The 9576-nt window shown below is 40.4% G+C and overlaps 1 protein-coding gene across 1 annotated transcript in view; it reads left to right on the plus strand.

Moving 5' to 3' along the window:
- SNX4 (sorting nexin 4) overlaps positions 1-9576 on the plus strand; it is a 78941-nt gene that overhangs the window by 34389 nt on the left and 34976 nt on the right. Inside the window, exon 6 of the mRNA XM_023516291.1 lies at positions 1522-1594. Within this exon, the coding sequence (XP_023372059.1) occupies positions 1522-1594 (73 nt within the window). The remainder of the gene's footprint in view (positions 1-1521; positions 1595-9576) is intronic.

Raw genomic sequence — 9576 nt, forward strand, 5'->3', positions numbered from 1 at the left:
TGCTGGCCACATGTACCTGGGCTGGTGAGTTTGAACCTGGCCCAGGTCTGCTAAACAACAATGACAACAACAACAACAGCAACAAAAATAGCTAGGCATTATGCTGGGCACCTGTAATCCCAGCTACTTGGGAGGCTGAGGCAAGAGAATCATTTAAGCCCAAGAGTTTAAGGTTGTGGCAAGCTGTGATGCCATGGCACTCTACTGAGAGGGTGACATAGATTCATAGATTCATTTTTGAATCTCTGTCTCAAAAAAAAAAAAAAGAGAGAGAGAAAAGAAAAGTAATAAGGCCAGCAAGGTGGCTCACATCAGTTATCCTAGTACTCTGGGAGGCTGAGGCTCAGGATTACCTGAGCTCACAAATTCAAGACCAGCATGACCCAGAGCGAGACCTTGTCTCAAAAAGCCAGGAGCTGTGGCGGGCACCTGTAGTCCCAGCTACTCAGGAGGCTGAGGCAAGAGAATCCCTTAAGCCCAAGAGTTTAAGGTTGTGGTGAGCTGTGATGCCACTCTACCCAAAAAAAGAAAGAAAAATTACACAATGAAAAGTTTCACTCCTGTCCCTATCTATCCATTCCCATTCCTCTTCCCCTTCCCCAGAGGTTAACACTTTATTACTTTTTAGGTTTATGTCCTGGCTGTTACATTGGCAGGAAGATCAAGTAAGAAGACAACTAAAATAGTTGGTGACTTCGTCAGGAACATTTTTCATATATATTCCCTGTATTCCTGGAGGCAGAAGCTAGATTCTGATAGACTGCACAGTGAATGGGAAGGGAAGTGGTGGTTATTGCTAGGGAGATGATGGTCTGTGAAAGCCTGACTGTAAAAGGGGTGGGTATCAAGAGGGAGTTAATAGCAAGGAGTTTCGTGTGTGTTCATCTAAGAGAGACCCGAGTTAATTAGTATGCTAGTTGGAAACTTATAAAGATGGAATTAGGAAGTAGGAATATGGGGGATAGCTGGATGGGAAGAAATCCTAGAGGGAGGGAAGAAATGATGTAGACATGGGGAAGTTTGCAAAGGAGGTGAGGAGGAGGTTATTCTTGTATCGATTTTAGCTATGAAAATTGGGTGTTTGGAGAGCAGCAGGTGTTATGGTAGACGTTTTTGGTCTTTATGGAGAATGGCAGTTAATAGATTAGGAAAATAAAGATAATTGAGCAGAATTAAGATTGAGGTTAGAGATCATGCATTTACTGGTGTACCATACGATTGAGCACCATAAATTTTGTCTTGTATTTTTTCTAAGGTAATTTTTTTACACCAGCAGATTTTTTTTTCTCTATCTCTGTCCTGTGATGTACATTATGAAGTATAACATTTTGGCTTTCAAGATTGCAAAGAAAGTGTCATTTTATTTTAGAAGTTTTTGAATTTATATTGATGTGTAAATGTTTAAGGCCAGCATATGGTTATATGGAATCAGTTTTGTTATTCTCAGGAAGGGCTGTTTTGTCTTTCAGTTTTTAACTGCTTGTTTTCATGAGAGAAATGATGTTTTATTTCTTGTTTCAGGAGATTTACTGAACTAAAACACTACAGTGATGAACTGCAGTCTGTCATCTCCCATCTTCTTCGAGTCAGAGCTGTAAGTGTTTCCCACGAGCTTTTTGATACAAGTTTATAAGAGAGTACTTCACATTTCATCATATATGTAGTAGGTGGTATTTATGATGAACAACTGATTTTTTTTTTTTTTTTTTTGGTCATAGTTGTCATTGTTTTGGCAGGCCTGGGCTAGGTTCAACCTGCCAGCTCCGGTGTATGTCGCTGGTGCCCTAGCTGCTGAGCTACAGGTGCCAAGTCAAATAACTGATCTTTAAATTCAAATTTAGTATGTTCATCATCCAAACTACATTTTTAAAAAAGTGAAATGTTTTCTGTTATAGACAACTCAAAGAATTTTAGCATATTATTTTTCTCCATGGGTGTTTATAATGGCATAGTTTCGAATCTTATCAAAAGGCGATCTGTTGCAGTGTTGGAATATAAATAAATGTAGAGTTTTATAGCTATATACAATAATAACTTATTCTTTCAAAAATTTTTTTTTGGAGACAGAGCCTCAAGATGTCACTCTGGGTAGAGTGCAGTTACATCACAGCTCACAACAACCTCTAACTCCTGGGCTTAAGCGATTCTCTTGCCTAAGCCTTACAAGTAGCTGGGACTGCAGGCGCCTGCCACAACGCCTGGCTATTTTTTGTTTGTAGTTGTCGTTGTTTGTCAGGCCCGGGCTGGATTTGAACCTGCCAGCTATGGTGTATGTAGCTGGCGCCTTAGCTGCTTGAGCTACAGATGCCAAGCCATCTTTTAGATTTTTTTAAGGTTTGTGAAATAATTTATGGATTTAGGCCATATTGTATCTGTGTCCTTAAATTCTACTAAATATACTAATTTTGCCATGACAAAATGAACCAGAAATTGAGGAATAATTGTACTTAGGCATACAGACATGGAGAAAAGTACTTTTCAGTAAATTAATGTACCTAGGAAATGTCGTGTTGGTAACCCACTCTGGTCCTTTGAAGTAACCTAAAGGGAACCTTAGAACTTGCCTGTGCTAAAGGCTTAAAAAGGGACTGGGTTACCAGTTCTAAAGATCACATTTTATGCTGATTGGAATCCTCTTGAAATGAAGTTTCTTGTGTGCAATTTGCTTTGATAAGAGTCCACGGATGAGGAATGAAAAGTGGGGGCAATTGTAGATGAAACTAGATTGGCCATATAATAATTGTTGAATATGGGTATTGAGAAATGGATGTGATATCCTTATGTTCTCTATACTTTTTTTATGTTTACGATTTCCCCAATAGGCAGTGTCTGTAGCTCAGTTGGCAGGGCACCGGCCACATACACCTAGGGTGGCGGGCTCAAACCCAGCCCAGGCCTGCTAAGCAACAGTGACAACTGCAATAAAAAAAATAACCAGGCGTTGTGGTGGGCGCCTGTTGTCTCAGCTAATTGGGAGGCTGAGGCAAGAGAATCACTTAAGCCCAAGAGTTTAAGGTTGCTATGAGCTGTGATCCCAGGGTGCTTTAGACTCTGTCTCAAGGGCAGCGCCTTTGGCCCAAAGAAGTAGGGCATGTGCCCCATATACCGGAGGTGGTGGGTTCAAACCCAGCCTCGGCCAAAAACTGCCAAAAAAAAAAAAAAAAGACTGTCTCAAAAAAAAAAAGATTTTCCCAATAGTACAGAAAAATAGAAAAAAGGAAAATCCTTCTGAAGATCCTCATATTGGCCCAATCTATAGTTTAACTGTTCAGAATATCACTGGCTTCTTAAATTTTAAGATACTTTGTAGCAAAAGAAAAGGCACTTGCAAGAATTATTAGGCTCCATCTGGGTATTGGAAAGAACTGTGGTTTAATAGTAAAGTTTCTAGACCTATGCTTGCCTTGAAAGTACCTGGATAAATTAAGCAGCAGTTCTTGTATCTTGTGGGAAAGACACCCCAGAATACTGGAAGAGCAGTTCACACTGCTTTGTCTTCTGTGGCAGAAAACCTGGAGAATCTATTTAACTTAGAGGTCTGGCTGATTAAGAAAACTGTGTCCCTCCTTAAAGGCCTTCAGTCAAAAGGAAGAGGAACATCGTAGATCGCTTCATTTAGCAGGAAGGTAACAGTTGAGGAGTCAATTGTAGACAGAGGTAAAAATTAAACAGTTGTATGATTAACCCACAAAGTACTAAAAGATGCTTAGATAGATTTTCACATGCTGAAGAAATACCCAGCCAGAATTAGATTTATCAGGAATCTCAGGTAGAGAATAGAGAATTGAACAAAGTATCCAGTTAAACACTCAGAAAATCTATGAAGCAAAGGGAATAAATTTAAGTGAGATCTAGAGGTGAAAAGGAGAAAGACCTGGGCGTGGGGCAGGCACCTGTAATCTCAGCTATTTGGGAGGCTGCGGTGGAAGGATCACTTGAGTCCAGGCTGAGCAATATAGTGAGATCTTGTGTCTATTTTTTTAAAAAATGATAAAAGAAATAGAAAAAAAGGAGGAAAAAGTGATTGTCATTGTTGGGAAACTGTGTTATATTCAGACTGAAAGAAGATATGGGTGATTGCTTTTATAAAATAAGAAAGCTATCATAAAACAAGGCATGATAGTGATTATATCTGCTTTTCTGCTGAAAGCATATTTTAAAGTGTGATTAATATTTAAATAACCTTTAGGGCGGTGCCTGTGGCTCAAGGAGTAGGGTGCCGGCCCCATATGCCAGAGGTGGTGGGTTCAAACGCAGCCCCGACCAAAAGCCGCAAAAAATAAAAAAAAAATAACAACAATAAATAACCTTTAAAGGTTATGACAAAACCATAATTTTAAAGAAAGTTTTAAAAAGATTCTCTCAGCCGAGCATGGTGGCTCATGTCTGTAATCCCAGCACTCTGGGAGCCCAAGGTAGGTAGATTTCTTAAGCTCAGGAGTTTGAGATCACCCTGAGCAAGAGTGAAACCATATCTCTACTAAAAATAGAAAAAAAAATTAGCTGGACATTGTGGCAGGCACCTGTAGTCCTAGCTACTTAGGAGGCTGAGGCAGGAGGATCACTTGAACCCAGTAGCTTGAGGTTGCTGTGAGCCAGGCTGATGCCGAGGCACTCTAGCCTGGGCAACAGAATGTCTCAAAAAAAAAAAAAAAAGAAAAAAAAATATATATGAAATCTTACACAACTGTTTTTATAGTTTTACTCTGTGCCCACTCCACTTTAGCTCCATTACCCTTTTTATTGTTGTCAACCGTGCCAACTTGTTTCTGCCCTAGGACTTTTATTTACTCTTTTCTATGCCTGTACAGCTTTGCATTAACTCCCCACCTTCAAAATCCTCTCTTGGGCATGTTCTTGCCTATCATTTAGTTTTTGGTTTAAGTGCCTCTTCAGAGAGAACTTTCCTGTGTATCTTGCATAAAATAAGATGTCACTGTTTATCATTTTCTGTCGTTTCCCATTATTGCTGTGTTTGTAGCACTATTCTGTGACACTGTGTTATGTACTCACTTGTCAGTGATTTCTCCTGCTTATATAAGTTCCACGAGTTTCTTCTAAAGCCCTGCAATCGTGCCTGATACACAGTAGGCACTCACTTAAAATATTTATTGAATGAATAAATCAATGTCTATGCTCACAGTTGTATGTTTAAAAGATCTGAAAAAGCAGTACATTCCTTTATCGTGAATAGAGTGAACTCAGATGGAATCCCATACAACCAACCAACTGAGAAGGGGTAGCCTAAGGAATATTAAGAGAGATAGTTCCACTTATCCTGGTGGCCAGAGACAGGTGCCCAATGTTGGGATCTGTGTTTGTAGAGGTGGCCAGGTCAACCTCGGTCAGGGGCTGGCTCCAGACACATTGCAGCATCTCAAGGCCCTGGGTCTGACTATAGGAGTCCTGGCTCCCCACACACCAGATGATGTGCAACAGCCCCTGCCTTGCCCTGGGTGGCCTGACCACAGTGACACGAGTCTGGCCTGTGGCTATAAACCACCTTTCCAGCTGAGTGAGAGTGTAGCAGTGTGCCTCAATGCAGCAAAGGTCTGTGTCATTGTGCCCAAAGATAATCTGGTCTTCCGCCTTGTGAATTGTTGCTGGATTATGAATGTTTTCGGGCACGGTCCACCATGGCTTCTTCCTGGGAGTGCTCATTCCCATGTCTACATAACTCTACTACTACCTGATTCAGAAGAGAGGCAAGAGTGTGCAACTGGCTGAGCAAGGACTTGGGAAAAGTGCTGAACAAATTTTTATTATGTTAATGGGTGCTTTACGCACAGAGTTACGAGACTCAGATGAGATTATTTATGTTTTGTGAACTAAAACAAAAGGAAAATTACACTGATATCTAACATTACCACTGTGTGTCATCCACTGGTGTTCAAGCATATCCTTACTTCCCACAGCAACACTTTGATGTTAGGTACTGTTACTGGCCCCATTTTGTAAGATAGGAAATGAGGGTAACTAAGTGATTTGCCTACTATCACACAATTAATAGACTTAGAGCTAGAATTTAAACCTTAAGTCTAACTCCAGAGCCTGTGTTCTTAATCACCTACAAATGATATATTGACAAAGAATAGGAATAAAGTGAGGGAAAAGAACTGATACTCATCAAGCCACCCTGTTTGTTGCCAGGAACCTTCAAAACATTATTTTAATCCTCACAAAATTGTTTGATGGTCATTTCCGTATCTCCAAAAGAAAGATAATAGTAAATAAAGTAGCATGTAGTAGTAAATTCTCCAGAGTCAAACCCTGAAATAAGAAGGAGGTGAAATATGAACTCATATTTGTCTGGCTCTAAATCTCCCATTTCCTGCTACACTATGGTCCTTCTTTGGGGGAAATCAGATTTGCAAGGGTGGGTAGGGATGTAACTGCTACTATTCTAAAAATGCAAATTATAATCATTGAGATGCATTTAGCATTTCATTTGTAGTCACTTTCATTTTTTACCTTTATTCTAAAAGGTACATGATAAAGATGTCACTTTCAGAGGTGATAGTGTCTAGTGTTTGTGAAATGTTTAGTGATGGTGGTAGTATAAAGTATTACATACAGCTCCTTTGGAAGCCATTTGGCAGAAACTATCAGGAGTCTTGAATCTCATAATCTTTGACTCTGTAGGAGAATAAAAGGGGGGAAGTTAGCATGTCCAAATTTTTAAAATAACGTCATCTAGTAGCATGTCATAGAACTTTGTCTTTCTCAGCATTTAATTCTCTACTACTTCCGTGAGGATAGAGAAGGCATTCTTAGTTCTGTATGATTTGGAGCAGGGAAGATGATCAGATGAGACTGCCACATTTCGTATGTTGTAGAATTTGCTAGGTGTCAGTCTTCCCCAGTCAATTGTCTGATGAATTTTTGAAAACAGACTTGTCGACAGAAATGAAATTGATTAGCAGTCTGGACTAAACATTGGGTATGGCCCTTTTTCCCTGGCATCAATGTTATTGATTATCAACAACAATTTAATTAGTCTGGCCTCAGGTTTTAATCATTGATATTTTATTTCTCTGTCATTTTTGCCTTTTCTTTTTCTTTAGAAATGATATTTTTTTATTTATAGTTTATAGTTTTTCATGTTTTAATTTTTAGTTGGCTTTGGAGAGTTTCTGCCAGAAATGTTGGTCCCACAGCAGCTGCTAAAACCTCTATTGCCTCGCTCGTGAGTGGAGGAGCTCCACACGTGGTTGCTCCCTTCTTTGGTATATGAAGACTCTGGCCTCTTTTGGTCGTACCCACTGGATTGATATATTTTCCAGAGCTATAACTGCTGTCGTGTAAGCTGCCAGGAGCAATGTACTTTAAAGAAACAAAACTTTTTAATATCTGGGATTCACAAAATTTCTCTTTGAATATTTGCTTTGTGTACTCACACTGCTTCTGGGTTTTGTTCCCACGTGTTATTTAGCAAAATCTCATCCTCTCCTCTATGTTAGCTTACAGGAAGGAGGTTTGATACCTAAAACTACTGGGATCTGGAAAAGTTAGTGGTTTAGAACAATATTTTCCTTTTTTTCCTTGAGGTGTTCCTTGAGGTAACAGAGTCTCATTCTGTTACCTAGGCTCAAGTGCCATGGTATCATCCTACTTTACAGCAACCTCAAACTCCTGGGTTCCAGCTATCCTCCTGCCTCAGCTTCCCAAGTAGCTGGGACTACAGGTACCCACCACAATACCCACTTAACTTTTCTAGTTTTTTAATAGAGATGGAGGTCTCACTTTTGCTCAGGTTGGTTTTGAACTTATGAGCTCAGATGATCTTCCTGCCTTGGCCGGTCCCAGAGTGCTGGGATTTGTTTGGCCTAAGATGATATTTTCTACCATATATTCTTTGGAATGCTAGCCCTGTAAGGTATTCTCTACTGTAAAATGTATCTTTCCCTTGAACACTCACGATTCACATATGGTGTGTAAAAACTCTAAAAAGTCCTGAGCAAGTTAGGCACAGTTATATGTGCATCTGATCTGTAGTCCCTGGTACTCAGGAGGCTGAGGCAAGAGGATCGCTTAAGCTTAGGATCAAGGCTTGCCTAGGCAACATGGCTAGACCCCTATTTCTTAAAAAGTCTACAGAAAAAAACCCTGTTAAATTTTATGTGGTACCTGTAGCTCAGCTATAGACACTGGGGCTGGTGGGTTCAAACCCAGCCCGGGCCTGCTAAACAACAATGACAACTACAGCAACAACAACAAAAATAGCCGGGTGTTGTGGTGGGCACCTGTAGTCCCAGCTACTTGGGAGGCTGAGGCAAGAGAATTGCTTAAGCCCAAGAGTTTGAGGTTGCTGTGAGCTGTGACGCCATGGCACTCTACTGAGGATGACATAGTGAGATTCTGTTTTAAAAAAAAATTTGTTTTATTATGTCAGTGTTTTCCAAACTTACTTGATGATGGAACCACTTAAAAATTTAATACTTTATATAGAGTACTCAAAAATTAATTGAGAAATGACATCCTAGAGAAATTAGTTTAGAGATCAGAAGACGATCCTGAAGAATTGCAGCAGAAGTAAGACTATGAGCTTTTTCCTGAAAGCTGAATTCAGTGCATGGTCCGTCAAACTTTTTCTGAAGATTAGACAGTTAATATTTCAGCTTTGTTGCCTCTGTGGTCCCTGTCATGCCTGTGTGGCTGTGTGTGACAGATTAACAGTACTGACTTGAGTGAGCATGACAGTGCTCCAGTAACACTTTTATTTGCAAAAACAAGCAGCAGCCTTATAGTGTGCTGACCCTTAGGCTAGTGGTTAGTGTTCCCTCAGAGCAGGCCAAGGATGGATGGAAAACATTTTCTGATCCTCTTATACCTACTCCAAGTATTTACAGTGGTGATTCTTTCACATTAAGCTGAAGTCTTGAAAGGGTTAAGATTCACTGTAGAGGCCGGGTGCGGTGGCTCATGCCTATATGCCTATAATCCCAGCACTCTGGGAAGCCAAGGTGGGTGGATTGCTTGAGGTCACAGGTTGAGACCAGCCTGAGCAAGAGCAAGACCCCATCTCTAAAAAATAGATGGGGATTGTGGCAGGCACCTGTAGTCCCAGCTACTTGGGAGGCTAAGACAAGAGAATGGCTTGAGCCCAAGAGTTGGAGGGTGCTGTGAGCTAGGATGTGATGGCACTCTACCAAGGGCGAGAAAGTGAGACTCTGTCTCAAAAAAAAAAAAAAAAGATTTGTAGTAGAGTTAATGTCTAATTCCTCAAGTTACTCATGTTTGAGGAATTGGGAGGTAAACTTGTATACCAGATTTTTGTTTTTTAAGGCATAATCTTACTCTGTTGCTCCAGGCTAGTTTGCCACAGTGTCAAGTCTAGTTAACAGCAGCTTTAAACTCTTGGGTTCAAGCAATCTCCTGCCTTAGCCTCCCGAGCAGCTGGGACTATAGGTGCCCACCACAATGCCCAGTTTATTTTTCTTTGTTGTTTTTGTTTGTTTGTTTGTTTTTAGTACAGACAGGGATCTGGTTCTTGGTCAGGCTGGTTTTGAACTCCTGAGCTCAAGAAATCTTCCCTCAGCCTCTCAGAGTGCTAGGATTACAAATGTGAACCACTGC

This window comes from Otolemur garnettii, unplaced genomic scaffold (assembly GCF_000181295.1).
Source record: "Otolemur garnettii isolate 467f Iridium unplaced genomic scaffold, OtoGar3 scaffold00089, whole genome shotgun sequence".
Taxonomy (NCBI): Eukaryota; Metazoa; Chordata; class Mammalia; order Primates; family Galagidae; genus Otolemur; species Otolemur garnettii.